Source organism: Giraffa tippelskirchi, chromosome 10 (genome assembly GCF_054371585.1).
Source record: "Giraffa tippelskirchi isolate mGirTip1 chromosome 10, T2T-mGirTip1v1.2.pri, whole genome shotgun sequence".
Lineage (NCBI taxonomy): Eukaryota > Metazoa > Chordata > Mammalia > Artiodactyla > Giraffidae > Giraffa > Giraffa tippelskirchi.
This window is the reverse complement of record NC_137284.1, coordinates 86,663,983-86,691,275: the sequence shown is the minus strand read 5'-3', so window position 1 is coordinate 86,691,275 and position 27,293 is coordinate 86,663,983. Positions and strand designations below refer to the sequence as shown.

Sequence of the window (27,293 nt, the reverse complement as noted above, 5' to 3'; positions counted from 1 at the left end):
ACATATTGGAGTTTCAGCTTCAGCATCAGTCCGTCCAATGAATATTCAGGACTGATTTCCTTTAGGATGGACTGGTTGGATCTCCTTGCAGTCCAAGGGACTCTCAAGAGTCTTCTCCAACACCACAGTTTAAAAGCATAAATTCTTTGGCGCTCAGCTTTTTTATAGTCCAACACTCACATCCATACACAAGTACCGGAAAAACCATAGCATTGACTAGATGGACTTTTGTTGGCAAAGTCTCTCAGAGGGAGCTTTTACACACATTTGGTGATTCAATTTTTACATCTGGTGCTCTGGATTTGGAGAGTGCTTCTCAGGGGATAGCTCTTGATTGCCTGGCTCTGGAGGCCAGTGGGGCTTCTGTTTCTCTCATAGGACTATAAGATTTGAACTGACAGCTCCTGGCAGACTGCCATGCCAAGGACACTGCACATTCAATAGACTGAAATACTCCCATTCTTTCTGTGAAAGAGACCTCTTTGCCTGATCTGGAGCTTTGACCTCAGGGGCAGACTTCAGGATTAGTATTTATCTAGAGGCCTATGGAACATAAACTGGCAAACACCATCTCTGTGCTCTCATTCTGCCTCACTGTACCTCACCAGTATCTTTCAGAAAAGAACTATTTTCCTTGTCTGGAGCCCTGGTTTTTGCAAGTGCCACCCAAGGCACACCTCTAGAACACTTGGCTTTGCAGGCCAAGAGGGTATAAAACTATGATCACACTAGATAATATAAATGTGCATAATTTATACCAGAATATATACTCAGGCATACAGAAAGAATGAAATAATTCCATTTGCAGCCACATGGATGGACCTGGAGATTATCATAATAAGAGAAGTAAATCAGAGAAAGAGAATTGTACGATAGACTCACAGAAAAAACAAACTCATGGTTACCAAAGGAGAAAGAGGGGAGGAATAAACTGGGAATCTGGGCTTACCATATACATGATACTATACATAAAATAAACAAAAAGGACCTACTGTATAGCACAAGAAACTATATTAAATATCTTATAATAACCTACAAGGGCAATGAATCTGAAAAATAATATATATGTGTGTGTGTTTAAATCTTTTCCTGTATACCTGAAACATTGTAAGTTTTGTTGAACCATAAAAACTCTGAATTTTGAGCAATTTTGAGAAAGAAGACCAAAGCTGGAGACATCATACACCCTGATTCCAAACTATATTACAAAGCAAAACAGGATGTTATTAGCATAAAAACAGACACATATTAATGGAACAGACTAGAGACTGCAGCAATAAACCTACGCACATATGGTCGATAATTTACAACAAAGTAGTTCAGAATATATAACAGGGAAAGAATAATCTCTTCAATAAATGTTGGTGCAAAAACTGGAGAGCCACATGTAAATAACTGACACTAGACCACTATCTTACACCATACACAAAAATTAACTCAAAATGCACCGAAGACTTGAATGTTAGGCCTGAAACCATACAACTCTTGGAAGAAAACATATGCAGTAAGCTCTTTGACAACAACCTTGATTTTTTTTTTTTTTCAAATTTTGCAACAAAAGGAAAACAAATAGAACTACATCAAATTCAAAAGTTTCAGCAAAGGAAACCAATAAAGTAAAAAGACAAGCTATGGAATAGGAGAAAATATTTGAAAATCATGTATTTGATAAGAGGCTAATATGTGAAATACATGAAGAATAAAAAATTCTTAAAAATAGAAAAAAAAACAATCTGGTTAAACAATTGGAAGATCTGAATAGATATTTTTCAAAAGAATATATAAAAATGGCCTAACAGGTAGTTGAACTGCAAATCACAACCACAATGAGATACCACTGCACACTTAATAGAATGGCTGTCATTAAAAAGACAAGAAATAGCAAGTGTTGGAAAAGATATGGAGAAAAGGAAACCCTTGTGCACTGTTGTTGGAAATATAAATTGGAGCACACAATGTGGAAAAACAGCAGAAGTTCTTCAAAAAATTAAAAGTACCGTAAGACTCAGGAATTCTACTTCTGGGCATTTTTTGAAGAAAACAAAAACACTAATTTTGAAAGATAAATGCATTCCCCATATTGTTGCAGCATTACTGACGAAAGCCAAGATCTGGAATCAACTGAAGTGTTCACTGAGGAATGGAAGGACAGAGAAATCGTGATAGATAGACAAACACCATGGAATATGATTCAGCCATAAAAAGTGACATATTGCCATTTGTGATGACATGAACAAATCTTGAGGGCATTGTGCTAAGTTAAATAAGTCAAACAGAAAGACAAACATGGTATGATCTCATTCATATACACAATCCAAAAGAAAAAAAAAATCAAGCTCATAAATACAGAAAATAATTGGTGGTTGCCAGAGGCAAGGGGTGGGCATAGGTGAAGTCAGGAAAGAAGTCAAAAAGTACAAACCTTCAGTTATAAAATGAGCCTTAAACATGTACGGCATGATGACTCTAGTTAGTAATACTGTATTGCACATTTGAAAGCTGCCAAGACAATCAATCTTAAGAGTCTTTATCAGAGGAAAATGTTGTAACTATTTACAGTGATAGTTGTTAACTAGACTTATAGTAGAGTCTTTCTTGGTGGCTTAAACGGTAAAGAATCTGCCTGCAATGCAAGAGACCCAGGTTTGATCCCTGGCTTGGGAAGATCCCCTGAAGGGCATGGAAACCCACTCCAGTATTCTTGTCTGGCTAATCCCATGGACAGAGGAGCCTGGTGGCTACAGTCCATGGGGTCGCAAAGAGTCAGACACGACTGAGCAACTTTCACTTCACTTCAGACTTATTGTGGTGTGATCATCACACTGTATAACTATGTTGTATGCCTGAAACCAAGGTAATGTTATACAGTCATCCCTAGGTATTTTGCAGAAGATTTGCCCAGACCTCCATGAATACCAAAATCCAGGGATGCTCAAGTCCCTTACATAAAATGGCATAGTACAATTGGATCTCTATGTCCACCCTCTGCATCCCAAGATTCAGCAAATACACACTGAACTCCAAACATAGCTTAATCTGTGGATGGAGAACCCATGGATATGGAGAGACAACTGTGTGTAAATTGTACAATTTTTTTTAAAAGGGCATTCAGTTCTGCTAACTAAAGAACAAATAACAAGGACAGATGAAACTGAGGGTAGAAGCCAGCATGCCTCATCAGATGCAGAGTATTTGTTGAAAACAGAAGGGATGGAAACACCAAATAAACATGAGTCAGTAAACGTTTAAGATTCTACATTTATAGGAGGCAAAGAGGTATCCCGGGCTTCCCTGGTGATTCAGCAGTAAAGCATCGGCCTGCAATGCAGGAGCTGCTGGAGACCCAGGTTCAATCCTTGGGTCAGGAAGATCCCCTGGGGAGGACATGGCAACCACTCCAGTATTCTTGCCTGAAGAATCCCATGGACAGAGGAGTGGCAGGCTACAGTCCATACAGTCGCAAAGAGTCGGACGTGACTGAAGCGACCTAGCATGCACGCACACACAGAGGTGTCCCATTTGTCCGCTGTCAGTAACAAGTAAAAAACAAAAACTATGTTGTCCATTAGCTCACTAGTTGTCTACAGCTATGGCCATACTTGTCCCCGTGTCTCCAATACAACAATAGAAGGGTAGAGTTTGATCCCAACCACTTTCAGTATTTAAGACTCACTTGCTCCTCGAGCATGTGCCTCAGGATTTATGTACAGTGAGGCTTTCATCCTATGTGCATCCTTTCTTGTTTGTAAACCTGCCACATCTCTCTCCCCTAATTCCTCACTGTGTATTTTTATATTGATTTTAAAATTATACTACTCAACTTTCTAAAGTTTTGGGGTTTTTTTTTTTTGGAGACAACTGGGAGAGTGCCTAGACATGTACTTGGAAGCTACTGTTGCATCAAGGTAATTTTTCACACAACTTTATAGTTTTTATGTTAGGATCAAAAGTAAGTGTCTGTTTACCTGAAATAATTTAGCATGCAAAATATGAAGAAAATATTCAACAGTGTTGCTAAATTAAAAAAAAACAAATTACAAGTACCATATGCCATATAAGGCCCAGATGGCAAATCAGTTTCTTTCGAAATCTATTTGATAGTAGTTGCCTGAAATCATTTGGTTAAGAAAGACTTAAACTGGTTGAGAAAAATAAATAGACAGTTCAAGATCTGTGGAGACCAAAGGCCATGAACAGTTAATAAAAGTATACCATGAAAAAAGTTAAGTGAGAAAATTCATATATCCCTAGGGGAAGAAAAGTTCCCTAAACATAACTGTAAATGAGCAAGTTGATGTCTGGCTTTAATCACTGACATCATTAAATGGAATAAACATTTATGGTCAACTAGTTGAAACTGTCACATTGTAGAAATTAAAAAAAAAATTTTCAGTGTATATTAATAATAGAGTTCACTTCTAAACATAAAGAAGCATGTTTCACTCACTTTTATATACATGCTGAATAAGATATTTAAATAACATGATATTGTTAATATGTGGAATCTAGAAAAGGGTACAAATGAACTTATTAATATCTACAAAAAACAGAAATAAGAGTTACAGTCTAAGAAAACAAACTTATGGTTACCAAGGGGCAAGTGGGAGGAGGGATAAATTGGGAGACTGGGATTGACATATATACACCTATATATAAAACAGATAACCAATAAGCAGATAATTCTACTCAGTATTCTATAATGTCCCATATGGGAAAAGAATCTAAAAAAGAGTGGGTATATGTATAACTGATTCACTTTGTTGTATAGCAGAAACTAACATAACTATATTCTAATAAAAATTAAAAACAAAACATATTTGTCATTGATGAAAATGTGTTTAAGGCACCGATACAGGAATCTAAAAACTTTTTCTATAAAGTCCCAGACAGGAAATACTTCAGGCTTTGCAAGTCATACAGCCTCTGTGGCAGTTGCCCCTACTCAGTTCTGTCACTGGAGCACAAAAGCAATTTTAGACAATACTCAACAACTGGGTATGGCTGTGTTCCAACAAATCATTATTTACAAAACAGAGAGTGGAGTAGTACTGGCCTATGTTTCATGGTTTGGTGATCCCTGCAGCAGAAGGTCCTTAAATTTTACAGATCTTTGTACCGTGAGTAATCATTTTTAGTAGCTTAGTTAACCTGATAGTTTCCTGGAACACTACAATTATATTAACACATTACTTCCTTGGTGGCTCAGAAGGTAAAGAATCTGCCTGCAATGTGGAAGACCTGGGTTTGATCCCTGGATTGGGAAGATCCCCTGGCAAAAGGCATGGCTACCCACTCTAGTATTCTCGCCTGGAGAATCCCATGGATGGAGAAGCCTGGCAGGCTACAGTCCATGGGGTTGCAAAGAGTCTCACACTTCTGAGTGACTAACACACACATTACAGATATGTCAAGTATATATCATACAAAACTGGGGCTACACAAAATAGCTTCTCTTCAACTGACTGAACTGCTTTGCCACACAAACAAGAACCCTGACTTTGGGGATTAGAGATCCATGTTAACATCTGAATGGGACTGCTCTGCTATCTGAATGATTCAATAAGGAGTATTAACCATATCTTGAATTGATGGGGCCCAAACTCATTTACTCTCTTCCCAGATTTTACTTATACTTGTTGGACAATGACATTTAGATTTGCTTTTCTTTTTATGGGTAGACATTTGCAAACTCAGGTTCTTAATATTTAAAAAATCCTTCTTCAATTTGGTTTTTATGTTTTGTGACAGCTGTTCTTGTTTCTATTATGAATAAATTTAAAATTCCTTTATCTCCTTCCTTTAAATATCATAGATAGAAATTTGCTTCTGGTGCCCGGGGTTTGAATTCCAGGCCCACCACTTACTGTGAGACCTTATAAAAATTAATTAACCCCTCCATTTCTTAGTTTCCTCATCTGTAAAATGAAGGTACTCATATCTCCATCATAGAGTGGTTTTGAGGATTAAATAAGTTAATGCATTAAACAAGTTAAAGAAATTAAGCTCTTTCCACAGTGAATATATAGAGTAAGCACTCAAATGTTAATTAAGACCTTGTAACTTTGGTAGGTCATAATATCTGTGAGTTGATTGTCTTATAACTCATACTTCTCCTCTGTCAAAATTAATAGCCCTGGAAAGATTATTCAAATTAATATGGAAAGCACTGAAAGTTCATTATTACCACGTTGTAACTGTTTTATCCTGGATTTGAATTTACCCTAGTTACAAGATAGTAAGCTAATCTAAACTGTAGATGGATGCTGGCAAAAGACATATGGTACTCCTGGATCAAAGACAGAAGATTCTGTTATAGTTCAGTAAAAGGCACAAATCAGTTCCCCTGGATCTCAAGTCTCACACAGGAGATGTAACATGCTCAAATGGATGTTGGGCACATAGTGAGATTATACTGTAACTCAGGAAGACTGATGTTTCAGGGATCCATCACTTTCACAGCAAGCAGGAAGCAACACCTCTTATGGTTTAGGGGCAGGAGTGAGACGTTACATCATTCCTCCAGGTTCACCACTGCAAACAAAAGCCCAAGAAAAGGCCCACATAACAAGCAGCTAGGAGATTTCTTTCTTAGCACACTCAGCAAGACATGTAGAAAAACAAGAAGAATCTAGAAAAATGGCATAGATGAATCTATTTAAGGGAGGCAATGGAGACAGAGATGTAGAGAATGGACTTAAGGACAAAGTAGGGGAGGAAGAGAATGGGATGAATGAGAAAGTACCATCAACAAATATATACTATCAGGTGTCAGATGGCTGGCTGGTGGAAGTTGCTGTGTAGCACAGGGAGCCTGGTCTGTTGTCTGTGATGACCTGCAGGAGCGGGATAGAGGGAGGTAAGGTAAGTATAAATATGACTGGTTCATGGTGTATGACAGAAACCAACACAACATTGTAAAACTTAAAAAACAATTTTTTAAAGGAAATTTAAAAAAATAATGATTACGAATACAAAGTGAATTTTTCAAAAATACTGTTGGATGTTGCTATTTTGCTTGCTTCACACAATTTATTTCCTGGTCTTAAAAGAAAAATCATTGTAATACCCTTAATCTGTAGAGGAATATAAAGTGCTGAGGGAAGAATGGAAAGAAGAGGAAAGATACATACATCTCAATGCAGAGTTCCAAAGAATAGCAAGGAGAGATAAGAAAGCCTTCCTAAGGGATCAATGCCAAGAAATAGAGGAAAACAACAGAATATGAAAGACTAGAGATCTCTTCAAGAAAATTAGAGAAACCAAGGTAACATTTCATGCAAAAATGGGCACAATAAAGGACAGAAATGGTATGGACCTAACAGAAGCAGAAGATATTAAGAAGAGGTGGCAAGAATACACAGAAGAACTATACAAAAAAGATCTTCATGACCCAGATAATCACGATGGTGTGATCACTGACTTAGAGCCAGACATCCTGGAATGCGAAGTCAAGTGGGCCTTAGGAAGCATCACTACAAACAAGGTTAGTGAAGGTTATGGAATTCCAGTTGAGCTATTTCAAATCCTAAAAGATGATACTGTGAAAGTGCTGCACTTGATATGCCAGCAAATTTGGAAAACTCAGCAGTGGCCACAGGACTGGAAAAGGCGTTTTCATTCCAATCCCCCAAAATGGCAATGCCAAAGCATGTTCAAATTACCACACAGTTGCACTCATTTCACATGCTAGCAAAGTAATGCTCAAAATTCTCCAAGCTACACTTCAATGGTGCATGAACCAAGAACTCCCAGATGTTCAACTGGATTTAGAAAAGGCAGAGGAACCAGAGTCAAATTGACAACATCAGTTGGATCATAGAAAAAGCAAGACAATTCCTTAAAGAGGTGAGAATACCAGACCACCTTCTGTGCCTCCTGAGAAATCTGAATGCATGTGAAGAAGCAACAGTTAGAACTGGACATGGAAAAATGGACTGATTCCAAATTGGGAAAGGAGTATGTCAAGGCTGTATATTGTCACCCTGCTTATTTAACTTCTATGCAGAGTACATCATGTGAAGAGCCAGACTGGATGAATCACAAACTGGAATCAATATTGCCAGGAGAAATATCAATAACCTCAGATATGCAGATGACACTACCTTTATGGCAGAAAGCAGAGAGAAACTAAAGAGGATCTTGATGAAGATGAAAGGAGAGTGAGAAAAGCTGGCTTGAAACTCAACATTCAAAAAATGAAGATGATGGTATCTGGTCCCATCACTTCATGGCAAATAGATGGGGAAACAATGGAAAACAATGACAGGCTTTATTTTCTTGGGCCCCAAAATCACTGTAGGTGGTGACTGCAGCCATGAAATTAAAAGACGACTGCTTCTTGGAAGAATAGCTATTACCAACCTACAGAGCACATTAAAAAGCAGGGACATTACTTTGCCAACAAAGGTCCATCTAGTCAAAGCTATGGTTTTTCCAGTGGTTATATACAGATGTGAGAGTTGGACCATAAAGAAGGCTGGGTGCTAAAGAATTAATGCTTTTGAACTGTGGTGTTGGAGAGGACTCTTGAGAGTCCCTTGAACAGCAAGGAAATCAAACCAGTCAGTCCTAAAGTAAATCAATCCTGAATATTAACTAGAAGTACTGATGCTGAAGCTGAAGCTGAAGCTGCAATACTTCGGCCACCTAATGAGAAGAGCCAACTCATTACAAAAGACCCTGATGCTGGGAAAGATTGAAGGCAGAAGTAGAAGGGGATGACAGAGGATGAGATGGTTGGATGGCATCACTGACTTAATGGATACAAGTTTGAGCAAGCTCCAGGAGTTTGTGAAGGAAAGGGAAGCTTGGTGTGTTGCAGTCCATGGGGCTTCAAGGAGTTAGACATGACTGAGTGACTGAATAACACAAGGGCAGAATAAGGTACACAAAATGTTCTCAATATTTGAAATAGTTGTTTTCTCTGTTCTTTGGCTTGCACTGACATGCTACCATTTATCATCTGATTATGGTAGTAACTGTACCATTTTATTAACTTTTTGTACCACATGACACTTTCCTGTAACTACATAGCTACCATTTAAGCGAATTCTAAACATGATTTCAATTTCCTTCTGTAACTTTCTGAAACTTCCCTTAAATGTGAAGTATTAATGATTTAATCTTCCTTTACATTGAATACATCCTCATTCTGTGGGAAACTCTATTCACCATTGTACAAAATCTAGATTACTCTATTATGAAATTCAGAAGATAATCTGTTAATGCCATGGCAATTTTCTTCACAAAAAGGAGATAAGGAGTGTTGTCAGCTGTGGCAGAGACAGAGGTGGCCCCAAATATTTTGTCCACTCTCTTGTATCTCTCAGACCCCTACAATTAAGAGCAGTAGAAAGATGATGCTGTGAAAGTGCTGCACTCAATATGCCAGCAAATATGGAAAACTCAGCAGTGGCCACAGGACTGGAAAAGGTCAGTTTTCATTCCAATCCCCAAAAAAGGCAATGCCAAAGAATGCTCAAACTACCGCACAATTGCACTCATCTGACACGCTAGTAAAGTAATGCTCAAAATTGTCCAAGCCAGCTTCAGCAATACATGAACCGTGAACTTCCAGATGTTCAAGCTGGTTTTAGAAAAGGCAGAGGAACCAGAGATCAAATTGCCAACATCCAATGGATCATCAAAAAAGCAAGAGAGTTCCAGAAAAACATCTATTTCTGCTTTATTGACTATGCCAAAGCCTTTGACTGTGTGGATCACAATAAACTGTGGAAAATTCTGAAAGAGATGGGAATACCAGACCATCTGACCTGTCTCTTGAGAAACCTGTATGCAGGTCAGGAAGCAACAGTTAGAACTGGACTTGGAACAACAGACTGGTTCCAAATAGGAAAAGGAGTCCGTCAAGGCTGTATATTGTCACCCTGCTTATTTAACTTATATGCAGAGTACATCATGAGAAATGCTGCGCTGGAAGAAACACAAACTGGAATCAAGATTGCCGGGAGAAATATCAATAACCTCAGATATGCAGATGACACCACCCTTATGGCAGAGAGTGAAGAAGAACTGAAGAGCCTCTTGATGAAAGTGAAAGAGGAGAGTGAAAAAGTTGGCTTAAAGCTCAACGTTCAGAAAACTAAGATCATGGCATCTGGTCCCATCACTTCATGGGAAATAGATGGGGAAACAGTGTCAGACTTTATTTTGGGGGGCTCCAAAGTCACTGCTGATGGTGATTGCAGCCATGAAATTAAAAGACTCTTACTCCTTGGAAGGAAGGTTATGACCAACCTCGGCAGCATATTTAAAAGCAGAGACATTACTTTGCCAACAAAAGTCCATCTAGTCAAGGCTATGGTTTTTCCAGTGGTCATGTATGGATGTGAGAGTTGGGCTATAAAGAAAGCTGAGCACCGAAGAATTGATGCTTTTGAACTGTGGTGTTGGAGAAGGCTCTTGAGAGTCCCTTGGACTGCAAGGAGATCCAACCAGTCCTTCCTTAAAGAGATCAGTCCTGGGTGTTCATTGAAAGGACTGATGTTGAAGCTGAAACTCCAATACTTTGGCCACTTCATGCAAAAGTTGACTCATTGGAAAAGACCCTCATGCTGGGAAGGATTGAGGGCAGGAGGAGAAGGGGACGACAGAGGATGAGATGGTTGGATGGCATCACCGACTCGATGGACATGGGTTTGGGTGGACTCCGGAAGTTGGTGATGGACAGGGAGGCCTGGTGTGCTGCGATTCATGGGGTCACAAAGAGTCAGATACGACTGAGCGACTGAACTGAACTGATGCAATAAATCCTGGTTGACAGTCTGTGGATGGAAGTTCCATGCAACACTTCCTAGGAAGTGCCACACAATGCTCTCTAGGAAGCACTGCAGAGCACTCAGGTTCTTATCACCTGCTGCTACACCTGACAACATGCCGAGATTCCCATCAGCACGACTTCCTGGGTGATGGTGTGGAGCACTGCATCACCAGCAAGTGTTATGAGAAAGAAATAAATTACTGTCATGTTAAGCCATGGAGAGTTTGCTAAGTTATATTATCATAAAAAAAACAACTTTAAATAATAAAAGGCCCTCCCAAGGGCAAAGTTTTTAGGGTTCTCTTTGAAGTAATCAACACCCTATATATTACTTGTGTAATAATCTGGAAACCTTGAAGAACCTTATATTTAAGGACTAAAATATCCTGTAGTAACATTTACTAAATGGTATAACTTAGAACACTAGTTCTGGGGTATGATAACAGACACTATATGGGAAAATTTGGTCCTCTGGGTAAATATTTGGGAAATATTGCAAACTAAATAGCCCTTCTGAGGAGTCACCAAACATATAAGCATGACATATGTTCTACCAATATTCCTTTAATCCAGTTTTCTAAACATAAAGCATGGAACACAATTTTTCCATTAAATATTTAGGGTATCAACTTACAGAATTCTAATTTTGGAAAGCTAACATTGGGAAAAGTTTGATACTTCTTTTCAATTGGGCTGCTAAGTGATAGAGGGATTATGTGTATTACATATATTTCAAGAGCTTCACATAAATGGGCACAATATAAGGAAGATAAAGAGGTTATATGTTGGCTCAAAAAAGAAGCCTCTTTAGTCCTAATGAAGTGCTTGGATGGAAACAAACAAGGACAACCCTCAACTTCAGCTGGCAGCATTCAAGCTCCAAATTGGAGTCATTTATTTGAGTGGGTGCCTAAAGCATTTGAACCTTAACTTCTCAGTCCTGACAAAAATTTTCTGTTACATAAATGCAGAGAGGATGTGGAGAGAAGGGAGCCCTCCTATACTTTGGTGGGAATGTAAATTGGTACAGGCACTATGGAGAATAGTATGGAGGTTCCTTAAAAACCAAAAATAGATCTATCATATAACCCTGAAATCCCACTCCTGGGCATATATCCAGAGAAAAATATGATCTGAAAGGATGCATGCACCTCAATGTTCATTGCAGCACTGTTTGCAACAGCCAAGACATGAAAGCAACCTAGATGTCCATCAACAGAGGAATGGATAAAGAAGAAGTGGTACATATATTCAGCGGAATATTACTCAGCCATTAAAAAGAATGAAATAATGTCATTTCCAGCAACATGGATGGACCTAAAGATTTCATAATAGGTGAAGTAAGTCAGACAGAGAAGGAGAAATATCATATGACATTCCTTATATGTGGAACACAAAAAAAATTATACAAATGAACATACTTATAAAACAGAAAGAGACCAACAGAGAAACTGGGGGAAGGATGGAGGGAAGGGATAGTTAGGGAGTTTGGGATGGACATGTACACATGTACACACTGCTATATTTAAAATAGATAACCAACAAGGACCTACTGTAAAGCACATGAAACTCTACTCAATGTTATGTGACAGCCTGGATGGGAGGGGAGTTTGGGGGAGGATAGATACATGTACCTGTATGGCTGAGTTTCTTCCCTGTTCACCTGAAACTATCAAACAATTAACATTGTTTCTTAATGGTCTATACCTCAATACAAAATAAAAAGTTTAAAAGACAAAAAAAAATTTCCTGTTACATATAAAATTTTGAGGCAGATAAACAAAGGGAAGTATAAGGTATACACACACATAAGCATGCATGTGTGTGTGCACATGTGCATATATGTGTGCACATACATATGTATGTATATATAGATAAGAACATAAAAATGATTTTTTCCCTCTCCTTAGAGAGTTGAGTCAGCTGTGCAAACAAGTAAAGATGATGTCTGCCAAGATTTTTAGGTAGCCTTTGAAATTTCATATTGATCTAGCTCTGCCCGCATGAGAGCTATCCACATTCACTGAGGCTCTCTTGCTTTAATCTGTCTTTTACACATAGCTCCTACCACAGCTTCTATGAAATATATGGGTAAGTTTATTTTATATCTTTGATGAAGTAGGTTTACTTTCATCCTGTGTTTTTATTCATTAGACTACATGGCTTAAGTCTAAACTTTAATGACCTTGATATAATGCATTTTATCTTTAGCAATGCCCTTGAAATTTTCTTTTAAAAGTTGTATAAAAACCTCAATTTTAATCTCTCAAGCTTTCACTGGCATTACTGTGTACTTAATATGTTTTGTGTATTTAACATTCTCTTTTTAAACTGTGTACATATATATTTATTTTTATTCCTGCATGTGAAGCCCCTACTCACCATATAAATCAGGTAAAGCCTACCGCTGGCTTAATACTTCTGTAAATGAATAAGGCAGTGATTGAAAATATAGATGTTCATGTATATATAGATATATACACACATAATTATGTGTGCTATACACACATATGCACAAATATGTGTGTGTAAATATCCATGATTAGTTACCCCAAGGACTAAAGTGACAACACAAATTTTACCTTATTGTTTTATACTGGTAACTAATACTGTGAAATACTTTACAGTGTATGTGTACTGTGTACTTTACAGGTCTTTAGGATAAAATTTGTTTTATTTAATCTCAAAATAATTTTATTACTTGCCACATACAGAATATGCTCATTTTCATTTTTGTCTGTTGAATTTAGCTATAAATTTCTAACATCAGGTTATTTAAAACTGTTATTCAGTTTGTACAAATGTCTTAAAAAGAATATGTAAAGTTAGGTATTGACAAAGAACTCATTTATATATGTATATATATATTTTTTCTTTCAGAAAAGTATATAGGCTCTTCAGTCAGATGATTGGGGTTTTAATCCTTGTTTTGGCATATATTAGTTGTGTGACCTCAACTAGTTGTCTACAGAACATACAAGGTCAGTGAGATAACATATGTGAAACACTTTTTTCAAAAACTGACAGACAGTAAGCTCCCAATACATGTTAACTCTGTGACCGTATCATCATTAAAATGTATAGGTCTTTGAATGCCCATACAATCTAGACTTGCAAAGCATATAATAAAATTATTTTCATTTGTTAGACTACAAAAAAAGAATGAATCACTTAAACATTTTTATCTACTATATAAAATCTGCATACATCTTTACATCTTAAATTTAAATCTACCATATGATTTAATGTTCAGATTGAGACTGTAGGTAGGCTCTAGAGCTAGTTTCTTTGACAAGAAAGAAAGTCAAGAATATGATGACTGTATGAAACTCAGTTCACAAAACCTATTATTATTAATAGAGCTGTGGTCAGAAATTGGACTCTGTGATCCCCCATCTAGAACTCTTTATTATGCATCTGTTACCAGCTTCCTAAATATGTTGTAATATTTACAATTACACAATGTACTTTACTCTTCCTCTTTCACTTCACAAGGGATAAAGTCCATGATTCAGCTGATTGAGAAATACTGTCCTAAAGGACTTTCTGAAACCATACAAAAGCTAGAAGAAAGTTTATTAAAGTTTGTAAAAGAAAGTTTATTTATTAAATTTCATAAAAATTGAAATTGTAAGTAATCTTAAAAATAAAGTTTAAAATATTAAAAAAAAACTTTTTTAAAGGGTCAAATGTTAAAAGAGTAGCTATTTCATTATTAATAAGGACAAACAAACCCCCAAGTAAAAAAAAAGATGAGCAAGTATATTAGCAGAATTACTTTAAAATACAAATGCCAATATAATTAATAGGTTAAACTTCACTAAATTATTTACCAATAAAATAAGCACTTGTTAAAAATAAAGTTCAGTATGAACTAGTGTGTGTGATATATTGAGACAGGCATTTGCAAACACTGCTGGGTATATGTATAAAAAGAAATTTGCTGATACTCTTTCTACCAAAAGAAAGTATGCATTATTGATCCAGAAATTTCACTTTTGCTGTTTACTAGGCCCAAGTACATAAAAAAAACTACACATATGAATTTTTATCATTGTTTTTGTAAGATCAGTAAACAAGAAAAATCAAAAGTTCCATTAAATATGATATGGGTTATTTTTTTAATATAAATTAATTTATTTTAATTGGAGGCTAATTCATTTACAATATTGTAGTGGTTTTGCCATACATTGACATGAATCTGCCATGGGTGTACATGTGTTCCCCATCCTGAACCCCCCTCCCACCTCCCTCCCCATCCCATCCCTCTGGGTCATCCCAGTGCTCCAGCCCCAACAACCCTGTCTCATGCATTGAACCTGGACTGGCAATTCGTTTCACATGATAATATACATGATATGGGTTATTTAAAACACAATACACATTTATTATGGACTATTTTTCAATAATTGAAAAAAAAACAGTTAACACTATTCATAATATGAGAATATCCCCAAGGTACCTGATATTAAAAGAGGCAAGTAGCAGAAGTTATGATTCAGTGTGTGCACTAGTCCATATACATATGGATATAAGTTTGTGGGCAAGCTAAGCCGCTTCAGTCATATCTGACTCTTTGCCACCCCACAGACTGTAGCTTGTCAGGCTCCTCTGTCCACAGGATTCTCCAGGCAAGAATACTGGAGTGGGTTGCCATTTCCTCCTCCAGGGGATCGAACCCTCATCTGTTTCGTCTCCTGTACTTGCAGGCAGGTTCTTTATCACTAGCGCCACCTGGGAGGGTCTTTCTCTCAAAGTGCAAGGCCTTCTATTTGGTTAGATTTTGAAATAATGACTTTATTTTAAAGTAACTTATGTATACACTTTTTTTACATTAAAAGTTCATCCCGAATAGTAGAATTGTTTAAGTGTTATGTGATGGTCGTCTTTTTATCTGAAGAGATTGAAGATAAATGTAATGATTTTTAGTTTGCATTGAAGAATTTTTCTGTGGTCATGAAACTTCTGTAAAACTAACAGAAAGTGATAGTAAAGAACTTCCAGTTAGAACAATAGGCTATTTCCTTTTTTAAAGTTTGTTTGTCATCCTTGTCGACTGACAGTCTCCAGTTTTGTTTTGCAGTTATTAGCCTCAACACCCTCTATATTAATGTTGTATGGGAAAGTGTACTTTATTTAAACTTCATGAAATGAGTTTTTCAAGTTATATCATGCAGGAAAGTCAGACTAATAATTCTCTCATCTGCACTTTCCATCCATCCCCAGGTCCTAGTTTATCATCTGAAATAATGATTGTGTAGTAAAACTCAGTGTATTAAAGGCCACTCAGCAAGTTAGTTCCTTTTGTCTCTCTGGTATCTGATATACTTGGATTTAAAACGGTGTGCGTGTGTACACACACACACGCACACAAAAAGCGGCAGAGGATCTCAGATACGGGCAATGGATCTTCACCAGAATATAAAAAACAGACTCTAAGAATCCATATCAGTATTGAGATGAATGTGGGTTTCTTTTTTTAAAAAAATTTCTCTTGCAACGAAACACTTACTGAGATGTGGCGTTGTCTATCTCTCTCTTTTTTTTCCTTAAAGCATACTTAAACTTTCAAACTTTATGTAATCATAAACTGAAATCAGGATTTCAGTGTTGGGTTTTCTAGGGAATATCATTTGGTCCTACTAAGAATTAACTGTTCAAATGTTGGAGCACTTGACTGAAAAATCCTTTTTAACCTTTATTAAAGGTGAGTCAATTTTTTTTTTCATTTTTTAATAAAAGATTTCTATCTTCCAAATGGTAGGAGATGACACTATTATATAAAAACTCTTAAGAAGTTACAGAACAACAATAGGAAGCAAGAATTTTCTTGAGGTCATCAGGCTTTTTTTAAAAAATTAGGTTTGTGTTGTTTTCCAACTTATCAATCTTCTTAACTTGTATTTGTAAAAAAAATATTAAAACCTTGTCCACTAGTCTATGGCATTTTGCTTCTTGTTTAAAATCTTATGTTTATCTGTATATATTTGTGAATATTTAAAATAATGTACTATCCAATGTGATTATTGCAGAACTTTAATTGTCTACTTAAGCTATTTATACATGATTTTTCATTTAAATTATGAATGAAAATATGCATTAATAAAAATAAATATAGAATTATTTCTTATAAAGGATTTGCTACTCTTATAGCCACATGCTTTCTTCTATGCAATTATTAACTACTTATTATTTTACAGAGTTATTAGTTTAACTTTCTATCTGAATTACCCAATTTTTGGTGACTCTGACATTTGTCTACATGGTTAAATGCAATGTGTTTTTAGATATGTTATTTTTAAGTAAACAAAGCTATTATAATTGCTACTGGGAATGGTAAATTACATTAATTTCAAATAATGATTCTAAATTTAATAATTTTGTATAAATTATATAAAACTTGGTAACATAATAAAAACAAATCAGAATGAATGATTTTAGCTACTTAGGAAGCTTATGACAAATATCAGTGCATTATTTTCCTGAGTGATGATCCCAAGTTTAAATAAGAATATATCATTTTGAAGAAATTTAAAGTTATAATTTAATTAGTAATGGAATTCATACATAACTGTAATGGCATAAAATTTCTGTATCTCGGTTTCTGGAATTATCAAGTTATATATTGAAAGGTATTTTCAAAAATCTTTGCAAGTACTTTTCAGTCTCTTCTTCACTATGTGGTTTTAAAATAGTAAAAGATTGCTTTTAATATCGGTTCAAAAAATGATCAAAAAATTACAAAAATTTTATCATGTGGAAGGTCCAGTGGTCAACTGGATTTTGAGAAGAAAAATACATAGAATTTTTTTTCATTTACCAGAATCATTATAAGTCCAGAAGGATAAATCCAATACATAATCACCAGAGAGCAGATTAACCTGGGAGGATCTCAAAATTATAACTAAAGAGGTATTAGGACAGAGTATACTGAAAAATTGGTAATTTACCTTGGAAGTTATAGTCACTACCTATGTAATTCATGAAAATATTTGGCAAAGTTTATTCAAATAGATTTGAATCGTGGATTCTTTGCTCCTGAAGGAACTGGTTCTCTATTTTCTGATTTAATCACAAGGTGTGAAGCTGCAATTTTATTTGCATGATAGTCTTAGTTTCTGTATATATAAAGGACAAATCATCTCATCAGATTTTATGGTAGTCTCAAGTGTTTTGCAAATAATCATTCCTACTTGTGTAAACTATGTTTATTAGATTAAAAAAATAATACTTGGAAAAAAATAATAATACTTGGTCAATATGCAATAATATTTTACTGTTATGATTGCTTAAAATAATATGTCATAATAACATCTGAAATAAAAATAACGTGGTGTGATAGGAATTTTTATCTCATTTAATCTGATTTGACATTTGAAATTTGAAAAGACCCTGATGCTGGGAAAGATTGAAGGTGGGAGGAAAAGGGGATGACAGAGGATGAGATGGTTGGATGGCATCACCGGCTCAATGGACATGAGTTTGAGTAAGCTCTGAGAGGGTGATGGACAGGGAAGCCTGGCGTGCTGCAGTCCATGGGGTTGCAAGGAGTTGGACATGACTGAGCTGAACTGACATTTGAAAGCTTACATGATATATATCATATCCAGTTAGAGAAAATTGAGCCACAGAGAAACTATATGATATGAAGACCCTAAATTACTTGACTTCAAAGCCCAGAATCAGTATAATTCCTGCAGACTGTATAGTATCTTACAACTTATAGTAAAACTTGAGGTAGAAAAGAAAAGATAATAGTATTTCCATCTTGGATACAGCAAAACTGGCTTCAGATAGTTCTATTTAAACCAATATGATATGACTCTAAGGGAATCATTTCAAGCTTATGGCAGTCCCTGTAATCAAGTATTCCAAAAGTACTCTAAAAGATAAGATTGTTTCTAGAAGAATCTTTAGTATACTACATGAAGTCCAATGCATTTATTGTTTTAATTTTTTACGACTGTCACCAAAACAGTTGTAAGTTCTAATATGTGAGAGGTATCATTTAGTGAAGTGTATTATTTTATGTCTATGGTTTTTTTTTCTATTACATATTTTAGCTCCATATATTCTGATAGGATGGAAATACACAAGTAAATTGGCAGGTTTGTGGTAATTTCAATGAGAAAAGGTGTTGGAGATCCCCTAACCTAATTATTTAAACATTTTCCACAGAACCCTTGGGTTTTTGGGGCATGACTCAGAGTCCATACTTTGACCAGAAAAGCTTTTCTTTTAACTATCTTTATATACTGGGATTGTGTGTAAAATAAGTATTAGTCTAATGACCTTGTGTTTCCACATGATGAAACACAACAAGATTTAAATGACTGATTTAACTAGCTGGATGTGAATCCACATCTTACTCATGGCTAGGGAATCATAGCTTTGTAAACACACCTAGAAATCATGTAAGAGTGTGAAAAGGAAATTTCATCATTCATATTCCACCTGCTGTGGCAGTAATCATAACCAAAACTCTAAAACTGGGTCATATAGGTCCTGGCATTCATTGATGGCACAAGTATGTACTTTTGTAACCCCAAATTGTTTTACAGTATTGTAGTTCACAACCCAGGAAATTTTACCTCTGGCCAAGACTTTCGTTGGGCTTCCCTGGTAGCTCGGATGGTAAAGAATCTGCCTGCAATGCAGGAGACCCGGGTTTGATCCCTGGGTTGGAAAGATTCCCTGGAGAAGGGGATCTCCCAGTATCCTTGCCTGGAGAAGCCCATGAACAGACCATGGAGTCACAATGAGTTGGACGCAACTGAGCGACTAACACTCACTTCAAGCTTTTCCTTGATGGCATTTCCCAGGGAACATAGCACTATCCACATATCTGAGTTATTACAGATTTTCAGGCAACTTTCTCTAATATTCTGACCTATTCATTGGAGAAGCTTCTTACAGCTTAGTCTCAGTTCCTGCCACCAGATTTCCAACATAGTGGAAAGGCATAATGCTCGTAAGTTCATTCCAGAAACACTCCATTGATTTGACAGAAAAGGAAAACCAGAAAAACTCTTAGTTCTTTCGAAGATAGCCCACATGTAGATATACTCGTGAATTAAACAAAAGGAATAAAATGTATAATCTCTGAAATGGTAGAGCTAATCTCCCTACAGACTTAGGAAAGGTATTAGATAGTGATAACTTAAAATCTGCCTTTTTATTTTTTCTTCTTGACCTAGCGGTGGTGGTTCAGTCGCTAAGTCATGTCCGACTTTTGAGACCCCATGGGCTGTAGCCCGCCAGGCTCCACTATTCATGGATTTTCCAAGGGAGAATACTGGAGTGGGTTGCCATTTCCTTTTTGACCTAGGTCCCAATAATTAGTTTTCTTTCCTAAACCTGTGATTATTCGTTTCCTAAATTTAAGCACTTTAAGCAAGCAATAAATTGCTACAGATATCTATACCTTACTGTTTATTATGACAAAGAAATAACAATAATGAGCAAAACTTTAAAGTTAGCAGGTAAAATAAATTTCAATATGTAAGAAGCTACATTATTAAGACAACCAAGCATGCAAGGCAGAAATATTATATGCTCTACATAGCTGCATTTGAGAGAAGAGTGGATACAAACAACACTGCTTTTTGAATATAAACATTAGTGGAAAAGCAGCTGAGTAGAATGTGTTCAGTAACTTGAACTTTTCTCTTATGTACTCAGTGTATGTCTTGCATAATGTGTTTGTCCCTTTTGCTGCAGGTGAGTAAAGCTACAGGTAACCCTTGAACATAATAGGTTTAAACTTTGTGGGTGTACTTTTACACAGAATTTTTTCAGCAAATACCACAGTATTACCTGACCCACAATATGTAGCTGGCTGGATCCATGGATGCAGAACCACAGATAAGAAGGGCTACACTGTTTGATACAAGGATTTTCCACTGTGTACAGGGTCCATGTCTATAACCCTTCTGTGTTGTTCAAGGGTCAACTCTATTTGGAATTTTGTAGTATGAAGTATAAGGTTAAAGTATGATTAGAATGGCAACATTCACTCATGGTGACAAGATACTGAAGCATAATAAATGAACACAAGTACGCAGTCCCTCTTTTTTCCACAGGTGTGGGCAGATGCCTTCTAAAACCTTCATCCTGTGCCTGAAATCACAGATAGCACCGAACCATAAGTAGAACTCCCCCTTATCCTATGGTTTCAGTTACACTCAGGTGACCTTGTTTGACCATGGCTAAGTGAAACCATAGACAACGAAGCTGCTGATAGAGCAGGACAAAACTCATGTGAAATATCTTGTCTATTCTTAAAAAAAAAAAATGTAAATTTATATCAAGGTAACAAAAGTGAGTCAGGGAGTTCAAAATTCGGAAAAGTAGATAAATTCAATCTCACCTTTCAGTACATGTATGCAGGAATGTTACAGCAAAACTTCTTTCTTTGTTTATATGATCCAGACCAGTGTTAGACTAGTAACTGTCTAACCATGCAATTCAACAGAATAAATTATTGACTCTTTTCTGGCACTTGACTCATCAGCAGGGGGCTGTGTGAACTATTTCACTTCAATTTTAGGTCAAAGCAGACAGAACCTCGGCAGTACCCAGTCTGCCCATGACTTGATATCTCTGGGCTCAGGGTCCTTGAAAGTCATAATAATGAGTTTTCACGTTTTGAGAGGAAGACACTGAATAGCCTGTTGCTCCCTGGATCACCCAGTGGACGCTCTTGGGATCCTTCCCTGTAGTCCATGGGGCTGCTTGAAGACAGGGAAATGATTCAGGGATAGGTCTAGTATATTCTCAACTATGACAGCATATAGTCCAAAAACAGGCAAATATTTACATATATACCATTTTAGAAACAGTAGTTCGGTAATGTTTAGAACAATTCATATTCCATCTGTCAGAATCACAAAGGACATTAATATTGACTAATTTTATGGTTCCATGAAAACTGTAAGGGGATGTACAATTATATGTAGCAAAGGGGATTCTACCTGAGAATCATCTAGTCATTATTATCAGGTTTACATAACTTGTTTCATTGCATTATGACCACCCTGGCCAAAGCCATAAAAGGCAACCCTCCATCCCCAAGAAATTAATAAAAACTCCACTCTACTTGCCTAGGAACACATAAAATTCCACAGGAAAAATGAATCATTTGTTTAACCTTGTGTGTTGTTTACATTGTAAAAATCATGTGACACTGATGATGATATACATTTCATCAGGACCTCAATGCGAATCCGTTTGTTCATCCTAATATACAGTGGAAGAATCTTAGGTATTAGGGCACAGGCAAGGGAAATCATAAAGGATAAAAAATAAATACATTGCCATGAAAAATTGCTTATAATTCTGTCTTTCTACATTTTGGGGAAAATCTAATTTTTATTATTTCCTTACCTATCCAATTAATACTTTAAAAGAACTAAATGGTACTTCAAGTGGACAGAAACAGTAATAAAATCATCATAGTGGTATTTCTACTACAACAAAGCTAGGGAGGGAAAACCTGAGATCATAACAAATTATAATTTTTATTATTTTCACAAGATTGAAAAAAGGTTTTTTTTGTCTTTTTTTCTGTACCATACATTCTCTTGCCATTTTTATTTTCCTTTGTCAGGGCATTTTGAAGTAGGGAAATTTTGTTTACAAGCTACAAAACACATTTGCATTTATCAATGTTAGGTTAACCCTATTTTGAAAAATGCTGTTGCAACCAAAATATCTCAGATGAACATGTTTTCAAATATTAGAATAACAGATTCTTTGTTACAATAGGATCTACTCATTCCACTTAGAATTTCCCTGCAAGAAAAATGGGCTGCAATCGAAACTGTGGGCTCATCACTGGTGCTATCATTGGTGCGGTTGTGGCTCTGTTTGGAGGGATTCTAATGCCAGTTGGAGACATGCTTATTGAGAAGACAGTTAAAAAGGTACAAGTACTATACAGAATATTTCTTGTCATTTTGAGTCATTCCATTTTTATCCCCATTTTGCTTAGGGTGCCTCTTTTGTGTTTCACTTTAACTGGCAACTTTTGGTCTTCAACATAATAACCCACTGAAACTCTGTGTTATAGAGAAATGGTCACAGTATGATTCATATTCTATACTAATACACTGTCATCTTAAATCTAAATATCCAGATTTTGATTAAAAAGCTATTATAGGTACACAGGTAAGTAGAAGTAGCTGCTTTTAATTATGTTCAAAGATTATGCTGATATGCTTTTTTGTACACATATATACCACTTTTATTGAAAGAAATGTTCTTTAAATTCTACAGTACTTTAAAATTTTCAAAAGTTTCACATACATGATTTCATATAATTACATAATAAACATTTTCTCCTATTTTTATATTGCCCCAACTTCTTTCCTCACTGGTAACCACTTTGTTCTCTATATTCATGAATCTGTTTCTTTTTTGTTTTACTCATTAGTTTGTTGTATTTTTTCAGATTCCACTATAAGTAATATCACGAGCTTCTCTGGTGGCTCAGACAGTAAAGAATTTGCCTGCAATGCAGGAGACCCGGGTTTGATCCCTGGGTTGGGAAGACATCCTGGAGAAGGGAATGGCAACCCACTCCAGTATTCTTACCTGGAGAATTCTATGGACAGAGGAGCTTGGTGGGCTACCATCCATGGAGTTGCAAAGAGTCAGACATGACTCATGGCTAACGCTTTTACTTTTCCTAATATCGTATAGTATTTGTTTTTCTCTGATTAATTTTACTTAGCATAACGCCATCCACATCCATCCATGTTGCATCAACTGGCAAAATTTCATTCTTTCTCTATGTCTGAGTAATATTCCACTGCATATATATACCAAATCTTCTTTATCCATTCATCTATTGGTGGACATGCAGGTTACTTCCATACACTGGCAACTGTAAATAATGCAACTATGACCATTAGGGAGCATGTATCTTTTCAAATTAGTGTTTTTGTTTTTCTTGAATACATATCCAGGGATGGGGGCTTCCCTCATAGCTTAGTTGGTAAAGAATCCACCTGCAATGCAAGAGACCCCGGTTCGATTCCTGGGTCAGGGAGATCAGCTGGAGAAGGGATAGGCTACCCACTCCAGTATTCTTGGGATTCCCTTGTGGCTCAGCTGGTAAAGAATCTGTCCGCACTGTGGGAGACCTGGGTTCAATCCCTGGGTTGGGAAGATCCCCTGGAGAAGGGAAAGGCTACCCACTCCAGTATTCTGGCCTGGAGAATTCCACAGACTATGCAGTTCATGGAGTCACAAAGAGTCGGACATGACTGAGTGACTTTCACTTCACTTCACTATCCAGGAATGGAAATGCTGGGTCATATAGAGTTCTTTATTTAGATTTTGTGGATACCTCCACCCTTGCTGAATCAATTTACATTCTCACCAACAATGAGGGCTCCCTTTTCTCTACATCCTCACCAATATTTATTATTTGTGTTCATCAGAGATACTGGCCTTCAATTTTCTTTTTTTTTTTTTTTTTAATATATTTGTCTGGTTCTGGTATCAGGGTGATGCTGGCCTCATAGAATGAGTTTGGAAGTACTCCTTCCTCTGCAATTTTTGAAATAGTATGAGAAGGATAGATTTCAATTATTTTCTCAACGTTTAGCAGAATTCACCTGTAAAGCCATCTGGTCCTCAAATTTTGTTGCGAGTTTTTTAATTACTGATTTAATTTCATTATTGGTAATTAGTCTGTTCATATTTCCTCTTTCTTCCTGGCTCAGTCTTGGGAGAATGTATCTAAGAATTTTTCCATTTTTTAGTCTAGACTATCCATTTTATTGGTATACAGTTGTTCATAGTAGTCTCTTATGATTTTGGGTATTTCTGTGGTGTTGGTTGTAACTTCTTTTTCATTTCTGATTTTATTAATTTGGGCCATTTTTCTGTTTCTGATGAGTCTAGCTAAAGGCTTATCATTTTTAATTATCGTTTTCAAGAGCTAGCTTTTAGTTTCATTGGGTTTTTTTTTAGTATCTATTTCATTTATTTCTGCTTTTATCTTATGATTTCTTTCCTTCTACTATCTTTGGGTTTTGTTTATTCCTCTCTTTCTAATTCCTTTATGTCAGGTTAGGTTGTTTAACTGAGATTTTTTTGTTTGTTTCCTGATGTAAACCTGTACAGCTATAAATTTCTGTTAGAACTGCTTTGCTGCATCCCTTAAGTTTTGAATTGTCATGTTTTCATTTTCATTTGTCTTGAAGTGACTTTATATTTCCTCAGAGATCCATTAGTTGTTAAGGAGCATATTATTTAGCCTCCACATGGCTTGTATTTGTGGCTCTTTTTCATGCCCTTTAAGACTCCCTTTTAGAAAGATTACTGCTCAGTTTGCACTAACAAAAGGAACTCTGGTCTAGCGTAGTAGAATACACAGAACTGATGGGTGATGGGACGCACTGGGATAAACGGATTAAATAGGGAGAGAAAGGAGTAAAAATTGCAACCTGTAAGATATCCAGTTGAGTTACTGAAGGAAATGTATTCCCTGGAAGAATATAAGACAGAGGTTTTACAAGTAATTTGATATGAACATCAGTATGTATTTCCAAGGTCAGTGCTCAGACAGATTTTATCATTACTATAGAGATTACATATAAAACTGAACAGTCGGTTTGCTTTCTAGAGAGTTTGAATGTAGAAACAAAAGGTCAGGGAAACTGGCCAACAGTAGGAGTTGCATTTCTGAATTATATGTAAACCCAGCAGTAAAGAATCCACCTGTAATTCTGGAGACATAGGTTTGATCCCTGGGTCAGGAAGATCTCTGAAGAAGGAAATGGCTACCTTCTCCAGTATTCTTGTCTGGGAAATCCCATGGACAGAGGAGTCTAGCGGACTAGAGCCCATGTGGTCACAAGAGTTGGATATGACTTAGCAACTAAACCATCACCACCACACTGAGCCAAGTGCCTTATCTCTACCTCAAGAGCACTTAGTTTAATGCTGTTTATTTTACAAATATATACAAGTTTTAGTACTGGTCAGTTTTTGTTTACCACTGAAATCATTACCATTACTAGCATCATTTAATGGACTAATATCAAATTGGGAAAGTTATTATCTGCATACAAACACCATTAAAAAAAAAGGAAGTAGAATTAAAGTGCCTAATTTTAACAGATCAGAAAATCATCTCATGATGTTATCTAACTTTCAAAGTATAGATCTGGGACTCTATGATATCTTTCAATTCTAAAAGATGACACCCTGACTCTAGCATTTGAAATGGCCTAAAACAATTGATTAATTTATATATATATATATTTCTTGACTCTTTATTTCTAAGCGACTTTTTAAAGACTGCATGGTAGAAACTTTTTTCTAACAATATTTTAGACTATGATTCCTAGCAAATTTATGTGGAGACAGCAGGCTTATGCAATCTTTCTAGATAAACTAAAAGTCAATGCTATGAGTTGCCATGAATGTGGAAAGCAGAAATGGCCAAAGAACTTTAGAAAAAGGACAAAGTTTTGCCAGCTTTTATGAAGGATAATTCATTACCTTGACATTGTTCATATCATTTGATAAATGTTTAGTGACTATTGTCTAACAAAAGTAATTTTACATACTTTTTAAATTTCCCTATGATATTAACTACAGAGCACCAAGAAAGGAATTAAAAGATTTCTTTCTCTCAGCATACACACACACACACACATGTTCATAATGCATACACATATAAGAAAATTTTCTGAACATGGAAACTGCTTGCAACTGGTCACAGATGGAATATTTTTGTACTGAGGAGAGGAGATGAAAAGTATTTTCAGTATATTTCTGCTTTTTAAGAAGCTTTAAGTTCACTGGATGGAGAATAAACATAAAAATGATAAAACAGCAAGAAAAGAACTATTATAATTTTAAAGGAGTTATTGCCACATATCTGGCTTAGACAGTAATGCTAAGAACAAAGTAGTTAAAGCAATCTAAGAAAGTAAATAAGATTAGAGTTTTCTCCTCTAAAGGGTGGATAGAATTCGCATAATAATAAAGGTCAAAGTTTACTGGTGGAAACAACACGACACTGGAGTGAAAGGTCTGATTCTCTATTCAGTTCAGTCGCTCAGTCGTGTCAGACTCTCTGGGACCTCATCGACTACAGAACTTCAGGCCTCCCTGTTCATCACCAACGCCCGGAGTTTGCTCAGACTCATGTCCATTGAGTCGGTGATGCCATCCAACCTTCTCATCCTCTGTTGTCCCCTTCTCCTCATGCCTTCAATATTTCCCAGTATCAGGGTCTTTTCCAAGGAGTCAGGTCTTTGCATCAATGGCCCAAGTACTAGAGCTTCAGCATCAGTCCTTCCAATGAATATTAAGGACTGATTTCCCTTAGGATTGACTGATTTGATGTCCTTGAGGTCCAAGGGACTCTCAAGAGTCTTCTCCAACACCACAGTTCAAAAGCATCAATTCTTTGGCATTCAACCTTCTTTATGGTCCAACTCTCACATCCATACATGACTACTGGAAAAACCATAGTTTTGAACAGATGGAC

At 36.3% G+C, this 27,293-nt stretch overlaps 1 protein-coding gene across 2 annotated transcripts in view; it reads left to right on the top strand.

The window, feature by feature from the left end:
• Window positions 1-16,178: 16,178 nt before the first annotated feature.
• LOC145524093 (platelet glycoprotein 4-like) overlaps window positions 16,179-27,293 on the top strand; it is a 37,512-nt gene continuing 26,397 nt past the window's right edge. Inside the window, exons 1-2 of one of the 2 annotated variants that reach the window (XM_081535644.1) lie at window positions 16,179-16,487; window positions 22,547-22,704. In XM_081535644.1, coding sequence (XP_081391770.1) covers window positions 22,585-22,704 — 120 coding nt within the window. In that variant the 5' untranslated portion in view covers window positions 16,179-16,487; window positions 22,547-22,584. Of the gene's footprint in view, window positions 16,488-22,546; window positions 22,705-27,293 lie in introns of those variants that run through there. The other variant, XM_081535645.1, reaches the window with a different exon arrangement.